The 18,166-nt window shown below is 42.8% G+C and overlaps 2 protein-coding genes across 3 annotated transcripts in view; one reads left to right on the forward strand and one right to left on the reverse strand.

The window, feature by feature from the left end:
* The window catches only part of CLIP2 (CAP-Gly domain containing linker protein 2), a 101,080-nt gene extending 93,978 nt beyond the window's left edge, over positions 1-7,102 (reverse strand). The window contains exons 1-2 of one of the 2 annotated variants that reach the window (XM_055714256.1): positions 6,897-7,102; positions 1,897-2,040 (exon numbers count right to left, since the gene is read on the reverse strand). The gene's annotated coding sequence lies outside the window, so the exon portion shown is untranslated. Of the gene's footprint in view, positions 1-1,896; positions 2,381-6,896 lie in introns of those variants that run through there. The other variant, XM_055714248.1, reaches the window with a different exon arrangement.
* Positions 7,103-7,252: 150 nt separating this feature from the next.
* RFC2 (replication factor C subunit 2) lies at positions 7,253-14,874 on the forward strand. The gene is made up of 11 exons (XM_055714298.1): positions 7,253-7,486; positions 8,330-8,399; positions 9,073-9,114; positions 9,496-9,602; positions 10,785-10,886; positions 11,484-11,584; positions 12,288-12,445; positions 12,822-12,887; positions 13,369-13,449; positions 13,776-13,889; positions 14,567-14,874. Exons 1-11 carry the CDS (start codon positions 7,371-7,373, stop codon positions 14,675-14,677), a joined length of 1,068 nt encoding a protein of 355 aa, XP_055570273.1. The 5' UTR covers positions 7,253-7,370; the 3' UTR covers positions 14,678-14,874.
* The last annotated feature ends 3,292 nt before the right edge of the window (positions 14,875-18,166 follow it).

An 18,166-nucleotide genomic window follows, 5' to 3' on the forward strand; every position in this document is an offset into this window, starting at 1 on the left:
TATCGGAAACCTCATCCTTCAGAACCACGATACTTCTTTGCTCTTTAGTTACTAACCAATACATGCACCCAACTTCCCCCTCAACAAAACTTAGCCCCAAATACCTACAACAGAGATTACAAAAAAACCCCAAAATCTACTTTAAAAACTCTCAGAACAGACAAATATTTTAAGCACTCTAACTAGAGGCCAATTTGAACAGGCTTTTTAAATTCAAAGCTCTTTAAAAACGCTACTAAAAATCAAGCTATTAAGAAAATAAACATTTAAATAAAAGGTGAGCAAAATCCTCACATCACAAATGTTTATACCAGGTGTACCGTAGCATCTGTCTGGCCTCTGTGAAAGTGTTAACAATTAAACTTATCCAGGGGGAGCCCAAAACCATTTTGCAAAATCTGACACCAAACCTGCGATGTATAAGCATATCTTTAAGTATCTGGATATATCCTAAAGACAGCCTGTCAATTTACCAAATAAAAAAAGTACTAAGCAATCTCTATGTAAGATGTGGTTTCAGACTTCTCCAAGCCAATTTTGACAGAAACACTTTATCCTGTGACTTGCAGTGTGAAAGCTATACAACCAACCAAGGAAGCTGATTAAGCACAGCTTCTATGACACCAAAGTGGTCTAAGGTGCTTTGGATGCGTGTAACAAAGAAGACTGATAGAAGGCTTTTTCCTTCCTGCTACAGTTAAAACTGCTTTGAGAAAGTGCAGGTAAAAAAAGTTACAAAAGAAGGGATATATACACTAATGTTTAACTTTACTTGATTAGATTAACTGTGTTACTTTGACACACCATTAAATAAAGATTTACTGGAAACTAGACAAGATAGGTATACTGCCTCATTTTGTTTACAATGTCCTGTTCTTACATAGCACTTAAATGCAGTATCAATGAAGTGACAGATTACTCTGCTGCTTCAATGGAGCTCTCTCAACACTGGAACTTACTACCCTTTCCTGTTGAGTTTGCATTTTAACAGGACCATGACCTTACAATGAGTCAGTAGAAAAAGAGCAACCCAACTGCAGGGAAATCAGGTGTTTTCAAGGAAGTCACTAAACACCAGGACATACACCAACCTGATCATCTGTGTTCAAACCTGCAGATGAGTCTCACTCGGTAAGACATGCTCTCATAGGATTTGTTGACTTGGAAGGGGCAAAGCCAGATGACTAATACAGGAAAGAGAAACTTTTTCTCTCCTCACCCCCCATTCCTCAGACTTCTGTGATAACTTCACTAATGTAGCACTAGAAACAATGAACAGCAAATGTCTTTAATAGGAGGATATATGGAACCTAATTAAGGTGAGGGAAGTTTAGGGAGGCAGCCCTAAATTTAGGGAGTTTATTTAGACCAGGTGGAATGGAGCCTGGATTGCAGGGCTAATATCCAAAGATTTTCCTCCACAGGAGTGTCCTGTCACATCTCATTTGAAAGATGCTGCCTGGAGCTCTAGGGCTGACCAGCACCATGCTGGACTGCAGCCAACTCTGACTGTACAGTGCCAGCTAGCGCAGTACCTGGGCTGTGCTGGACTTTAACCCCATAAAACAGAATACACCTTCACCCAGTAACACAGGACTGTTTCTTTTCACATTCTTCCAGACTAAGGAAAGGTTCACAAGCCATTTTCTCTTGGGACAATCAAAGTCCATGTGCATATTTGCTCTAGACTTAATATACCAAATCATCATATAAACCCCAAATTGATATGCAGCCACTAAAACAAATCTTAGGAGTACAAGTCCTATTTTTCATTGCATACCTAGGCAAAATTCAGCCATACACACAGAGGTCCAAAGATAACAACCACATTGTTATTTTTTTCAGATTTTTTTACTTCATCTATTATTCTATAGTGAAGCCAGACTCAACTCTTACCTTAATCTTTTGCTAAATTCCTCCTTTTTGCTTTAGGAACATCCTGGTTTGGAATACTGCAGCTCTTCCTTCTGGTGTTTCTAAATCCACACTCTGCAGACTTGCAGGAATCCACAGTGCTACAACCTGGTAATTCCTGCACTCCTGATAAACAACAACATTATTGCATTTTCATCTTTGACATACAGAAAATGAGTGCAATTTAACGTTACTTAAGATCTGTTTTGTTGCATTCAGCCAAACAAGGTCTCTGATCAAGTTTTGCCCAGCATTTAAGAGACTAGATGCAGCTGAAATGGATTGCATAATGCCATACAGTACCAATTAGAGGCAGTCAGTAGAGAGTATTACCAGACTGCTGACCTAAGGAATGAACACAAGATGCAGTGGATGCACTACACAGAAATATCATGCTGTGTCATGGCTACACTGTGTCTGACCAAAAGTCAAGCGATACTGTAACTCTTAAAAAAATAAAATCCACTTTGTATCAACTTCATTGCAAATTTCCTTTGAAGTTTCTGATAAACATCAATCAAGTCAGTCCACATTCCTATCATTATGGGAAACAGAGGCCGCGGAGACCGAGTGTTGCGCCTGAAAACACAAAGCAGCACACTGGTGAAAGAATAGATGAACCCAGACCGTCTACCTCGATTTCAAACTGCTGGATGGTATCATTCATCAGAGCTTAGCTGACACCATCCTCAAATCACTCCCCTGCTTTTATACCAGCTTGAGGCTGAGTCTTTAAGGAGAAGGCTCACAGAGCCATTAGGATCGTTCTTTTCCATCAAGATCCTTCCTCTTATGTAAGGGACTCCCAGCAAGGCACTCGCTGCTGCAGGATGCTCTTTGCAACATCTACATTTAGCAGCAGAAGACATGCGCACAATCGCTTTCTCAGCTTCCTCAGCAAAAAGAGGGAGTCCGTGTTCTCCCCAGAGGCAGACGTTACTAATGGTGACACAAGATCCTGACACGGAGGAGAAAAGGTACTGCTCCACGCCAGCCCCAAGCTGCAGGTACAAGCAGCCGACTGCTCACAGGGTGACTGCCACAAGAAGAAAAGCCTGGCAAGCACAAAGGATCGTTCCCCTCTCCTACACTTTCAGCGTTATCAACAGTGTTAGTAACCAGCAACTACATTTTGGCATCTAGGAAATTGCATGCTTGAAGAGTTTACCTTTTTTTTTTTTTTTTGCAAACAAGTGAGGAATTCTAGGAGAAAGTCTGTTCTCTTGGGTGTCATGGGTGACCCTATGTGGCTTTTAATACAGGTGTCCGTACTCCCTCTACTGACTAGAGCTGTAACCACACAACTGGGCTTGCACTGGACACTCCTCGTTCTCTACTACATGCTTAAAAAAAAAATAAATAAAAAATTCAATTACATTGTTAGTCTTAAGCATCCAAGGAGCAGGAGAGTAGGACTAGCAGTTCGCTGCTCCTGAATCTTTTTCTTGTTACCTAGTGTAAAGCACTGGTCAAATTATAATTTGTTCCTCAACACATGCATAACAATCATAATAAAGCTTCTCTGGCTTAAAATTGCAGTGAGCTAAATCCACTCTTTTAAGTATTTTTAGGTGCTTATAGAAAAGAATTGTAAATATATACAACATTAGAATGTGCTGGTAGCGATTCAGCTGGTAAGCTGAAACTGATCTTTCTGTCTACTCTGTCACAACAGCCTGTGACTTGCCTCACTTCTAGCAGTATGAATTTCCTAACTGCAGACTGAGATGGCATGCTGCTTAGAATTTCATGTGACAGCATTAAAAAAACATTTAAAGGTATTTAATGAAAATGTAAAAAGCAATGAGATGTCGTAAATAAAAGTGCTCAGGTAACAAGGCGGGCAGATGTCTGGCTGTATTTACCCAGACTTCTGGTAAGCTGCCGTTGCTCTACAGCTACTAAAGATGGTAATGAGAGAGGAAGGATGAGGCAGCGGGAGGGGAAATAAACTAGGAGGTGGCAGTTTGCTGGTGGAGTGTGAATGTGTGACTTCAGCCATTATATTTAGGAAGAAATTTTAAATGGTACACATAACATTAGCTCAGATCAGCACAACTGTACTTCCCAGGGACATCCTACAGATAAACGTATGAAGAATGGAGGGGTGCTATGATGCTACAAGAACAAGGACAAATTAATACTGGCATACACCGACAGCATCATCCTCAGTTTTGCTCTAGAGCTCAAGAACAGCAGCTCTACAGGAATCAGGGCCCCTGTCAGTCTGGGTGCAGACACGTTGAGCCAATGAAACCGCCTAATATGGTGATGCCCTGTTTCATAAAGCACCAGTCCAGCCTCCCTTGTAACCATCCCATCATTACTTTCACTCTCTGTATTTTTACCAGCTTCGCTTTATGCTTTCAGCCTCAGTGAAAGCAAGATAAAATGGTTGGTAGCATCAGAATTCATTTCACTGTCTCCAACCTAACTGTGTGATTAGGAGAGCGAGCAAACAGGGAATAGCCTTAAAGGGGACTGCAGACTCCGCATTTCCCTGGCAGCAAGACCATCTGTGCGACGTGACCTACTTGTGGCTGCTGAACACCAGCACGCTGCAATGGGAGGCGACAGCTTTAACTGACTGCAGGGCTGGTGGGGATGGGGAATGGACAGTTGAAGGAGCTTTGCACTTCTCTTAACACTGTAATTTAAGATCACAGCCCCTGGCCTTTTAGACCTGCTGGATAACATATATTAGTGTTAGCCCTAACAATAGTGGTAAGCTGAACTCACAAATTTAACTCAAAAGCAAAATGACCTTGAATATTGAAGAGTTCTCTCCCTTCCAAAACCACTGTATATAAGAAACTTTTTATTACTCATCTGTACCAAATATGCAGTACAGATATATACTTTCAACTAACGATCACCTAAAATTAGTTTCTGCTCTCATGCTTCATTTCTATTGCCTTCTGGATTTTACACCTCACACCCCTCCACCATAATTTCATCACTGTTGCCCTTCGCTGTCTTCAATTACTGCCTCACTTTTAATGTCTTCACTGATTTCAACTTCTTGTTCAAACTAAAAACAAACTATCCTCAGTTTCACCAACCATAGCATGCAAAACAGCAATTCTTTTGCCACAACTTCTGCATTTACCCAGCCCCCTGACAAAACACATTGCATTGGGCTTCAGTTGTCCTGTAGAGGCTAGAGCAGAAGCCCTTGACTGAAGTTGATGTGAGAAAAGCCTCTATACAGTCTTTAAAGGACTTATTCCCTTCCTCAGGCACCTGCAGCTGGGACTTCCTCGCTCCTGTGATGACCACAAGATCACCACTTACTCCTTTGATGGTGATCTCCATTACTAGTAGTATAAGCTCTCTGAATACACTCAAGAGGAACATTCCCCTTGCTAACTAAATCGTTAGCAAAAAGCCTTTATCCGTACTCTATACCGATTACAAAAAATTAGTAAGCTTTTGTGGTGAGCAAGAGACAGGACAGAAAGAATAATCTTAAATTTAAGATTATTCTCCTTTCAGGATGATACAGTACATCTGCATGCAGGTGTATTCAGGTACCGTTGATGACACAACAAAAGAGTTCTGCCATTTCAGCACTGAATTCAAAATTTATTTTATCCTGGATGTATCCTGCGATGTAAACAGACAGACTATGATAAAAACATATGGGACGGATGGGGTTTAAAACTTCCAGCTCATGTACCTGCCACACATCCCTATCAATATTGTGTTTTCAATAAATGCTTGTTCTGTGTTTGGTAAGCTACAGAACCACTGTGAGAAGTTACTGCCTACAAGGGGTTGCAGTGCTTTGGAGACCGTATCAAAAAAATACCTATTGCACTGATTAGCAGAAACTTATCACAAAATCTGTCATCAGGCTCTCTGCAACAATTCTTATGAATGGCGTTTCCTACTGTCCTTTGGGGGCTTATCAGCAGCAATCCTACACACACAGTGGGAGAATGCTGGCCAGGAAAATTTTATCTTATCTAGACGTTGGTACTTCCTAAGAGCTTAACAACTGTGTAATTTGGCAAGAAACCAAAGCATGTCCAGTGTGCTGTACTGACAGACTTTTATGACCAGCAGTGCTGTATGCAGCTGCAGTATTTCACTGTCTCATGTTGGGTTCTGCTGAGTACTGCAGTAAGTTAAATCCAAAGAGAAGAGTAACATAGTGAGTTTGAGGTATTACAGGAAAAACGTAGTCATCTGGTACGTGTTCTACAAACAGCCTGAATACTGAAAAAAGTGCCAACTATCTCACCCTCACATGCCACATAGTTGTGTTATTTAATTTTCTACTTTACCTCCAACGGAGGCAAAGTTAATCCACAGTTAATTCTGCCAGCCGTATAAAGGTACGGACCACTTACAATTTCACCCTTATGTATCCTAAAACCACTAGGAACCATGTACAAATATTAATAACCCCCCCCCCCCCATGCAATACAAGATTAAAGCACTGACCACCCTGCCTACACAAAAACTCAAGATATAGGACTGCGCTTTTTGTAACAGAAACTTCACCCTCCGGAGCTTTAGAGCCTTAGAAGAAACTCAGCAAACGCTATCGCTGTCAGGCCACAGGCAGAACCAGTTCTACAGGCTGAAGGCTATGCTCTTATCTGCAAATGCTCACATACCAACCTCAAAACACTAAGTAACAGGTTCTGACAGTAACATCGCAAATGTTGTTGCAAGTGATAGGAAGTTAACCCCTTAGAAGAGCATCACTGCTCACACAGCGCTTCAAATATGATGAGTTCCAACTTCCTACCTCCCACCCACCTTAAATTAGAAACATGTCGCAAGAAATCAGAGGCCAGACTGAAGGACAGGTCCCCTGCTCACTGAACTAACTCAGATGTCATTATGTGGAGCACAAGCTGAGCTTAAAGACCTACCAAGAGGCCCCATTAACTACTGAGGTTTAAAACTAGTGTTGATACACCAATTCTAACAGTCACACTGGAACCAGCCCTCCCATTATAACTACTTACAGTATTTTGCGATGCACCTTTTATTGTTTTCATTTTAGGGAGGGAATAAAGGTAGCTAGAAGAAGAAACAAAGTTTTAGACTCCTGACGTGCAAACATATCGCTGGCTTTATTGATGAACCTGACCAGTCAGTAGGCCAGGGGAAGCAGCCGGACTCAGAAGAGCCGCGCACAAGCCCGCCCAGCCGTGCCGGGAGCGGCCCCCAGGCCTCCCCGCCAGCCCTCCCTCAGCAAAGCCCAGCGCCCCAAGGGCCCCGGGCCCGGCCCGCTCCCCTCAGCGGCCCCACGCAGCTGCCGCAGGCGCCGGGCCGGCCGCAGAGCACCTCCAGCGCCCACTCCCGAGGAGGCCGCCCCGGTCGGGCCCTGAGCGCGGGGGAGGGCTCATCCCGCTGGCCAGCCCCGAGAGGCGGGCCCGGCAGCGCGGCCCTCCCCTCACGGAGGCGGCGGGGAGAGGGGCCGGGCCGCCGCCGGCGCAATGGAGGTGGAGGTCGCAGAGGACGAGAAGGCCGGACCCGCTGCAGGCGAGAAGCGGGGATCTACCGACCCTTCGGGGGCCTCTTCGGCCGGCGGCGGCCATTACGAGCTGCCCTGGTGAGGGAGGGAGGCGGCGCGGCCTGCGCGGGGGACCGGCTGCGGGCGGGAGGCGCGGGCGGCCATCGAGCGCCTGCGAGATGGAGTCAGGGGAGGGAGCAGGGCCGGAGGCGCGCGACCATTGGTGCAGAGCGCGGCGGGAGGTGGGGCTTGGCGGGGCTCGGCCTATGGGGCGCGGGGCGGGGCGGGGCGGGGCGCGCCGTGCCGTTGGCGGGAAGGTGGGGGTGCGCGCTGGTCTGTGGGGCCTGTATAAGTACAGGGCTGAGGGGATGGGGTAGGCCGGCCCCGAGGCTCCGGCCTCGGCCAGGCCCGAGCGCTTAGGGCCTCTGCCCGTGCCCGCCAGAACACAGTAGCTGGGTCTGACTCGGGAGCGGGGGTGTCCCCGCAGCGTAGAAGGCTCTGCCTGCACCCAGTAACCTGCCCGGGCAGGACTGGGGCCTGTGTAGGCGGGGGGAGTGGGCACCGGGCAGCCTGGGGTGGAAAGTAAGAAGTCCCTATCGAGTCCAGACACAGTCAGCCCTGCCTTGTGTTAACCGTGAGGGAGTGCACAGCGTGACATCTCCCCTTAGTCCCCATAGCAGACTGAAGTGCCAAACTCGTGTCCGAGTTAAGCATTTTTTCCTTCCTTTTGCTTTTTTTATGCGAATGGAACTAACAACCTTTCAGGAATTAGTGTTGTGGAATGCTGTGCTTAGCAATGAGGGGGGACCCTGCAGCGTTTGCACTGAAGACACCTCAAGTCGTCTGTTCTGTGCTATGTTAACATAATCCTTTTCTGTCAGTGTAAAGCACTGCTAAAGTTTTATTAGATGTGCTGAAGTGTGTGGGGTTTTACTTTTACAGGGTGGAAAAGTACAGACCCATGAAACTATGTGAAATAGTTGGAAATGAAGATACTGTGAGCAGATTGGAGGTTTGTAGCTGTCCCTTTATGGATTAGTTCAAAAAAATAGTTCTGCCTAGATCCACAGACCGTTACAAGCACTTTTGTATTTTTACATCCATACTTGGGTACGTGGAAAAAAAACTTCATGATTTACTTGAGAAATCACACATTTTAGAACATGTTTGAGTGGTGTTCTAAGGAAATATGCTTCTTTGAATTGGGATGTTGTTTAAATTGTCCTTGTTTTGATACATCTTAGAAAAATGTAGCTGTCATAATAATATTGTTTTGGTGAATAAATATAATTTATATAACAACAGAAAGAAACATAAATACAATGTTTTTCTAGAAGAAAAATCTTTTTCTTAACAAATTAGTTTGTGAGCACACAGTATTTGTTAGCAGAAGGCTTGTACTAGCAAGCGTGTAATTACAATGAATGCAGAGGAAAGGCAAGAGTACTAAAGACCTGTGGGATTAAGTGCTTTTAAGTTTTTCCATATTATTCTAGGGACTGAGTTCTAATGGTTCAACTGGGAAAAAAAAAACCAACACAAAAGCAGCCAGGTTTAAAAAAAAAAAAATGAAAGCAGGAGGGGAAAAAAAGAAGCCTGTTTCCCATGCTTGAAATAGAATAGAATTGGAAACTATTTGCTCCTGTTATTTTATTATGTAATTTGCTGTTATTATTCTTTCTTAGGTCTTTGCAAAAGAGGGGAATGTACCAAATATTATAATTGCTGTAAGTATTGTTGTGTTGTACTGTATTTCACTGTGTTGGTCCTGGCTTCTAAAATCTAGCTACAATAGCCTCCCAGTATAGATTTGCATCATGCCTGAATGTGCTGGGTAAGAGCGACAGTGATTGCATGGTCAAGGAGCAACGTTCTTGGCAGAATACACAGTAAACAACCTGCTGTTAAAAACTAACTTGCCTCTGAGATGCCTACTGCAGTGTGTCTTGTGCTTCCCTCTGTGGCATTGCCTCTGTTGGAGGCAGGATCCTGAACTTAGCCAGCCTCTAGTCTGATCCACTGCTGCAGCTGTGAGGAGTGTTGTAGAGAGTACAACTTAGAAAATTACATTAATCTTACCAGCAATTGCTGCATTGTTGCATTTCTAGGGCCCTCCAGGAACAGGTAAAACCACCAGTATCCTCTGCTTGGCTCGTGCTCTGCTTGGTCCTGCATTGAAGGATGCTGTTTTGGAGCTGAATGCCTCAAATGACAGGTGAGAATGAATAAACCTTATCAAACTTTTAATGAAGAAGCAAGTATCCATTTTTATTTTAAACTCAGGCCAGCTTGATAGGCCCGATGCCATAGTAAAGGCCTCTGGTACTTATTTTAATGCAGTTTTCCCAACTAAAAGTTAGGCAGTCTTTGGTGTCCACCTGTCAACATAGGTGATATTACTTGATGTTTTATAAACTTGATAGATATTTTCATACACAAAAATGTAAACAAATGGAGTGCGGAATCCAAAATGGTACTGTTTTCTTGAATTGAAAGAGCTAAGCTTCCCCTTGCCATCATGAAGATACTCCAGAGAACGAAAAGTAAACAAGTTGGTTATACTGAACCTTTTCAGTGTTTAGGAAAAAAAGCAAAGTGAGAGAAATTAAGGCAATAAGGGCAGTTGAGGATTAAAATGTAGGGTATGGGTCTTAGATACGTAGAGGGCACTCACTCTTCTCCAAGGATCAGGCACTGAGGGCTGATTATATTTCCTGAGCTCTGTATCAAACCCATCCTGAAGTATTCTGAGAGTGTTTCCTGGGGGGCTGTTGATAGATTTTACCTACCTTTGTAAATATCAGTTGTAGAAGAGCTATAGTATTCATTTTCTAAACAGAACAAAACAGTAAAATCCTTTATTTTTAAAATTAAGTCTTTGTTGATAGTCTGTCTAGGAAAGTGTCCAAGTTGTGCTAATATGTTGCATTCTATCCCGCTGTTTTTCTTAAACTCTTCTGAGTTACCTCTGGGCCTGTGGATGTAGGTGTGTGAAGTAATGGCAAATCGGTCTTAAATGCTTCTGCACTTGTTCATTTATTACCCCTGCTTTTTGCCAAACATAACTCATTTTGTGGCAGTACTGCAGGTAAAGGTTGCAGTTTTTAAATATATATATATACACACACACACATATGTATATATGTATACTGCCACTATTAAAATATCTTTCCAAAACCTCAAAAAATGAGGATTATTGGTGTTTAAATTTGAATTAGTTAGGGAGTCTGGCTTACAACATGGTTTCTCAGCAGTTATACTGGCACAGCTGAAGGAGCAGGAACAAATAGTGGGAGAATAGGGAGCTCAGGAGCGCTTCAGCCACTGTTGCTGCTGAATAAAATCTGTTATGCAATTTCACCCAACTGATCATGAGTCACTTGAATTATTGTTCCAGAGGCATTGATGTTGTGAGAAACAAAATCAAAATGTTTGCCCAGCAAAAGGTCACACTTCCAAAAGGTCGGCATAAAATAATCATCCTTGATGAAGCAGACAGGTGCGTTGTTTTTTTCTTGACTTTAGCTACTACGTGAAATGTGTTGCATCTATCCTGTTGTATTAGGCAGTCTTAGATGTTTCTATCAGGCCATCAAAAATAATTTGTTAGGAAATAAATATGCATTCAACAGTGTTCTTAGGAGATTACTCATACCAAGCAGAGATCATTGCTTCAAAGGAGATGCTGAATATTGAGGTGAAACACTTTGTGATTTAACTGGATATGAAATAGTGTCTTCCAGTTTACTTTCTCTTTGAAAACAGTCTGGCTTGCCTAGACTATTTCACTGGAAGAAAACAGGACATTCTCCTCCATCTGCCTATAAGTAGTAGTATTCGTAGCAGTTTTCTTCAGAGTATTAATGATTTAATTTTGCACGTTATATTTATGGAGGTCTTGGTGACTGCCTGCATTGTTGGATGATTTGGTCACATGACTAAAAAAAGCTGCTTCGTTTATCGAACCAGAATATCAAGTCATTTACAAAACACTGTTTAATATCAGTAAACTATGAAGCTTGTGTAAAAATAGTTATTAGGTTGCACCTGTAAGTCATGAAGGGCAAAATCTGTCCTAACTCCTTTTCTCCCCTAGCATGACAGATGGAGCACAGCAAGCACTGAGAAGAACAATGGAAATTTATTCCAAAACAACGCGCTTCGCGCTTGCGTGCAATGCCTCAGACAAAATCATAGGTAAAGTGCTGCTAGTCCCTGAGTGTTTTTATCATATGTTCTCCATACTGTTGGCTAACTTCCAAGGCTGTTTTCAGAAATACCTTGGACCTGCTTGTTGCAGGAAACCATGGTACTTCTGAAAAATCAAGCCACCTGTACATCCAGCTAATAAAAGAAGAGTGTACTTATGTAGCAAATGAACCCTCTGAATAGCTGGTTTTGATGGATAGTGCTGTGCGTGACTGCAGCAGCAGATTTCTCATACTTAGGGCTTAATCTCCATCCAACTCTGCTACAGTTAAAGCTGTTTGATGTATTGTTTACGGGATATTGCACACCTTTCGTTGTCCTTTCTGAAACATAATCTTTAAGTTTACCTATAGGCTAACACATTGTTGACCTTTAGACTTTTCTTGTTTAGCCGTTAAAATAGCATGATAAACATACATTCAGAAAACCCAGAAAACAGAAGAAGCTGAGCTTCATATATATTTGCACATATCTGGAAAAACTCAAGTAGCACATTTGGGCTCAAGAGAAGGACTGAAAGATATGCTTAAGGAGATGCTATATTCTGTTTGGAGCTGACTTGTTCTTTTTCTTTGAAAGAAGACAAATGATGAGTTGGAAACTGAGATAGCTTCTTCCAAGATGAAAACAAATGGTTGGGGGATTTTTTTGAGAAAAGAGGGAAATACTAATTATACATCTCTGCCCTCAGAACCTATTCAATCCCGGTGTGCAGTGCTGCGTTACACCAAGCTGACAGATTCACAGATCCTTGCAAGGCTACTGAAAATTGTTGAGAAAGAAGATGTACCATATACAGATGATGGACTGGAAGCCATTATCTTCACAGCCCAAGGGGATATGAGACAGGTAAAAGAAGGGCAATGAAACAAAGGCTTCTGTTTAAAGCAAAAGAACCTTCGAATTGTGGCTCTGGAGGATTTATTTTTGGAGAGGTAAAGCAAAGGGAGGTGACCTGTGGCACAAAAGTAACTAAACTATTTGGTTTTGTGAGGTTTTAAAGTGGATCTGCTCCTGAAAAGTGAGTTGATGGGAACTGGATACTGAATTTGTGGGAAGGAACAAAAATCTGTATACATTTGTAGTTTCCTGTGTTGCTTAATTGAAAACTGCTTATTTAGCATCATTTTCTGAAAAGTGTATTTCATCCTGAGGGGAGTTAGAAGTACAGCACTTCAGAAAATTATTTCAGAAAACAAATGAAGTCTTATTTTTTCTTTCACAGGCTTTAAACAACTTACAGTCCACATATTCTGGATTTGGCTTCATAAACAGTGAAAATGTCTTTAAGGTTAGTTATAGCATAAAACAGTGATGCTAGAACTTGAGCACTACAGCTGTGTGAGAACTTTGATCAGGTACATAACCCTTTGAAAGTGCTTTGTCAGTTTGCAGACAGCACTATGTATGTAGCAATTTCAGCACTGGGGTGTAAAAGAGGGCATGTGCCTTTTGAAAAGGGAGAGAGCACTTGCGGTCCCTAATGGCACATCTGAGACTGTGGTTTTCCAGCTCTCTCAAAGCACGTGAATCACAACAGCTGGGAAATTTCACAGTGATCACTTTAGAATCTATTACCTGGGTGTTCTTGTTTCGTGCTATTGTGCCTGCCATGGCAGGATAGCTGAAAAGTCATATTACTGAAAATTAATTCTGTATTACAGAATATGTCTGGTTTAGTACTTGAACTGTATAGAAGCTTGGTGAAAATACTAGACTTTTAACATAGAGTCTTCTAATATTTTGAAGCGTAATATTTCTCTTTGATATAGGTATGTGATGAGCCTCATCCTCTGCTTGTGAAAGAAATGATACAACACTGCATAAATGCAAATATTGATGAAGCATACAAGGTTAGTTTTCATGCATTGTGTCGGCATAGACAATTTTTCTCTACAGAATTCTTGTTTGTTTTGAAGAAATCACGGTGTGTGTTGTACTTTAGGGTAAAGGCAATACCATGTAGGTGAGTTGATGAATTAAGTCCTTTTTATGGAAGAGTTTTTCAGATGAATAAGCCAACAAGCAAAAAAGCCATGTATTGAAATTGCTTGCTAAACAATCGAGGTTAAATCATCTGATAAATAGTGTGTGTCATTCCAGTAGTTATGTACAGCTATTCCAAAAGTGAATATACTTGCCTTGCCAGGTAAGTGAGAGATTATTCTTGCCTGCACAGATTCTTGCACACCTGTGGCGACTTGGATACTCTCCAGAAGATGTGATTGGCAACATCTTCCGTGTGTGTAAAACCTTTCAAATGCCAGAATATCTGAAACTGGAATTCATCAAGGTTAGTACTAACCTAGCTCCTGGTAGGATCTTTTGGGCCTTTTTAAGAGGATGTGATCCGTAATGCAGGGGCAGCCTCAGGGTTTTCTGTTTGAGATTTGCTGTACATAAGCATGAAAAAAGTATTTCTTAACTCATTACTGCTTCCTTTCCCACCCTGCATTATCAGTTTGTCAGTAAGAATGGTCACTAGAACTTTTGACATTTAATCACCCGCGGAAGGGCCGAAAGTCACTTTAGTGATCGACTAGAATTAATAACAGATGTGATGCTGGCTGAATTTATTATTTACATCAAAGCCTTAAATAACTCCTTGAGAACTTTCTTCAAGCACATACTTGAATCTAGTGTGATAAATAGTGAGATACTAAATTATATGAACAGCCAACTGACAAATGGTAAACTGATGTAGTGGAATCACTCTTCATATTTAAAACCTGTCCTCGAATGTATGCACCTTGCTTCTTGTAAAGGAAGTGGGGAAATACAGGCTTCAATTTAGGAAAAAAAAAAAAAAAAGCATTCTAGTTGGTTTCCATGAGAAGACACTTCCATGAGAAGTGAAGTTTAAGTGACTTGGTCTCTTAGCCGTAAGGGATATGTTCTATTTAGTCATTACTGATACTATACATAGACTGGGGGAGAAAACTGAAGTTTTTACGATGTCTTTATCTCTAGGAAATTGGGTACACTCATATGAAGATAGCAGAAGGTGTGAACTCACTTCTACAAATGGCTGGACTGCTGGCCAGGCTGTGTCAGAAGACTGCAGCCCCTGCAGCGAGTTAGGTATGTCACTGAGCTGAAGCGTGCATTCTGGAAGGTGAAGGCCTGGCGTGCAGGCTCAGCAGCTCTGTGTGTGTCTTGAATTCTGCATGCAAAGAGCCTGTTCCCTTGGTTTTACTAAATTGCAGAAAATAATCAGGTTCTGTTGTAAAAATGTTTTGTACTTTTTTTTATTTAGACCAATAAAGCTTTAAAATTTACTCTTACATGTTTTATAACTGAAGTAGAAAAAGAGAACTCTGACAGTCCAGAGCAGTAAGGTCTGTCTAGTGCACTCATCAGAACTGCTTATGTCAGTGGTACATAGCAGAGACTTAACAGCAGCAGAAACAAAAACTGAATCCCGTTGTCAGTGATTATACTTCAAGCCTGGTCATGAGTGGTGGTCTTACTGAGAACATGAAGGAAAAACTGCACAAAATAAGGCATTAAATGAAGTTACAATTGAGGTATGCTGAGCAGGTGTTACTCCTGGGTGCTGTGAGTAAGGAAGATATTTTCACTATACAGGAGAAATATTACACATTTCTTAATGGTGCCAGCTATTTATTTTGGATATTCCTTTCGTAATCTTTAAAAAAACCCCTAAATTCTGGGATGCTCTTCATTTGAGATCCCTTTTCTGTTCTTGCCTGTCCAGGTTCAGTAATGTCATTTTACCATAGTTTCAGCATACCAAAAACCATCATGCTTTCCTGTGTGTTCAGTTTTGGAAACCACCTTGCTAGTGCAGATGAGCAATAAAGCGTGAAACGCAGAGCAAAAGCAAGAATAAATTGAATTTGACCACTTTCATTGCAGATGTGAGATGGGTGTCTCCAAGCAGAGCCATCTTTATATTAAGCACATCCTGGTTAGAGCGGTGAAACAAAACACAGTAGAGGTACAAGTTACCGGTGCCTGCACTTTGCCCTGCCCAGTCTGTTGATGCTTTCCACCCCAAGCGTTCAGATGCCCACGCCACAGCTGACTTGGGGCCAAACTGATCTTCACTGGCAGGATGTTGGCTGGCCCCTCACTGGAGTGAGGGCTGGGTACACCCTCCATTTCACTGCCTCAGCTGCAGGGATAGTGAGTTTCAACAACGAGAGCTGCTAGCATCTTAAATTGCCCCATCAAGACTTTCTGCAGCTCCTCTGACGGAAGCTTTCTTAATTCAAAGGGCAGGAGAGCAAGTTAGTCAACAGCTAAAACGTGGATGCATTTGAGCTTATAAAGCAAACAAAATAATGGATGTAATGCTCAAAGTACATCCTTCCTTCACTAGACTTTCATCAAACTTACCTTTGGATTCCCAGCCAGTGAATTGTCACTACTAGCACAAACGCTGTTAAATATACAACTAATAATTTGGTATTAAGGAAGTTAAGCTGCTGAGTTCTTTACTGACACAGCATCACAGCTTTTGTCTCCACAAATTTAAATAAGGCACGTTTAAACAATAGGTTAATTTTCCTTGGCTGTACATCACTGTCTTTGCTTTCTAGTTAAATATGTTCATTGCTGAACAGGGAATGAAGAGGTGTTACTGCAGAAGTTTCGTAAAATAGCAGCTAGTGTATCTGGGGGACTCACAAGGCTGGGCCTCACCCCACTGGATGTACCTGCCTGGGCATCGTCTGGTTTGCTCTGTGGGTGGAGGGTGAGAGACACGGAGAGTCACAGTTCCTCTTCCTACCTGGTGTAAGTGGTTTTCTTTGCAACGATATTCAGCAGCTGCATTTTCACAGCTCCAGTTTGGAGCAGACACTCTTCTGGGCTAATCTGTTACAGCACTGGCGGGGGGCCATAATCATACTATTCCTGAGAAGAGGAATAGTATCGGTCCAAGAGGCCACCAACATGGCCTGTTCTACCAAAGGTGCTTTCTCACCCCTCTCCAAGTGTAGAGCTGCTACTTTCTGGCAGCTAGTTAAAGCTCCCCAGCTCTGTTTGAGAGCCACACCAGTGGTGCCAAAACTACTTTTCTAATGTATCTTAAATTGAAAACAGGAAGTGAATTGCTTGCTTGGCTGCCTACCTAATGTGAGGAGAGATACATGGACCCAGGAGAAGCATCATGTCTCCCTGCATTATGTTCAGACGATACAGGATCTGGCAATTTTGCTTGAGCACTAGAAATCCTTGCCCACCTAAAAACAAGTCCTGAAAAGACAGTGTGTCAGTGAACACATTCACATGTGCATACTCGCCCATTGCAAAGAAAAACCGTAAGATTTTTCAGAACAAGACTGTAATAACATTGATGAAAGTTCCCGTAACAGTTCCTGGATATCTTCCAGAGTAATGAGATCAGTGGCTGAAAAGTACTTCAGGAGCTTTACAAAGCTAAGAGGGATTTACCCCTCGTTACAGCTGGCTGGAGAGCTACAAGAGGGGCATTTGCTCAGGCTCCCAGTGAGAGGAGGGAAGATACTCCACACCCGCTCCTGCCCTGCCTGCTTCAGCTCCACAACTTTCAGACTTGGATTTTGGCAATGGAGGAACCTTATACCAGGAAAATGTAATCGGTTTCACCCACCTCCCTGCCTAGCAAGGAGAGCAGTAAATGTATTTTAATGTTTTGGCTGTGCACTCGCCTAACAGCTAGAACTTTCTGGGAGCTCTAGCTGGATCTGTTACTACGTGCCATGGATCTGTTGCTGCTGCTAATCTTCTGATCATTTAATGGCTCCCTCCAGTTACGAGATGAATCAGCAGTAGGTGTAACATCAACACACATCACTGGAAATGAAGCTCGCTCTTCCCTGCTAGCAAAAAACCTATGGGCTGCAGCACTGCAGGAGAAGGGGGAGCTTCATCCTTGGTGATGAACTCAGCACTTGAAGAACCAAGGGTGACAATTTCATGACCCTGCAAGAGCTGGGCATACCCTTTCAGTAACGAAGGCATCTCCTTGTTTCCTTGCCTGTCTGTGAGCCTGTGCAGAGCCAGCGCAGGCCGTGGCTGTCACTGCATCTGCTCCAGGCTCACTGGGATGCTAGTATCCCCCACCTGTGCGAACCTTTTGCAGAGCATTTAAACATCAGGAAACCCCAGGGCATCAGTGGGAGCTGGGCTGGGGTAAGCAGAAAATCAGGCTCCCTGCCTGTGTACATCCCTGAAGTACACTAGATTTTCCGTGTTGTAAAAGTCCTGTGGAAGCAGGAATAAATGCATTTGTAGGAGCTACAAGGAAATCTCCTAAGCCGAACTCCTAACCACCTGCGGTTTCAGCTACATGAACAGCGGCCACCCGTGGTCTCAGTGATTCTGCTAAAAATATAGCCAAGTCATTTGTAGAAGGAAGCACCTGACATCCCCTTCTCCCACTCCAGGGCTCACTCTTACCCATCCTGAAGAAGTGAGCGTGGGCTGTGTCCCCTCTTGAAGCAGTTTTCTGAACCCATTTTGAGGAAGAAGCCTTTTAAGGAGCTACATTTTCTTCCCATAAGATCCCACACATCATCCTGTGCATTCTCACGTGCTCCCACCTCTGTCTCACCCAACCAT

Source organism: Falco cherrug, chromosome 1 (assembly GCF_023634085.1).
Source record: "Falco cherrug isolate bFalChe1 chromosome 1, bFalChe1.pri, whole genome shotgun sequence".
Classification (NCBI taxonomy): domain Eukaryota; kingdom Metazoa; phylum Chordata; class Aves; order Falconiformes; family Falconidae; genus Falco; species Falco cherrug.

What these genes read in the sequence shown, in the direction of transcription:
- RFC2 (XM_055714298.1), top strand. Translation starts at nt 7,371, where the DNA reads ATGGAGGTGGAGGTCGCAGAGGACGAGAAGGCCGGACCCGCTGCAGGC. An exon ending in ACAGTGAAAATGTCTTTAAG is followed by an intron (nt 12,888 to 13,368) that starts GTTAGTTATAGC and finishes TCTTTGATATAG; the next exon opens with GTATGTGATGAGCCTCATCC. An exon ending in ATATTGATGAAGCATACAAG is followed by an intron (nt 13,450 to 13,775) that starts GTTAGTTTTCAT and finishes TTGCCTGCACAG; the next exon opens with ATTCTTGCACACCTGTGGCG.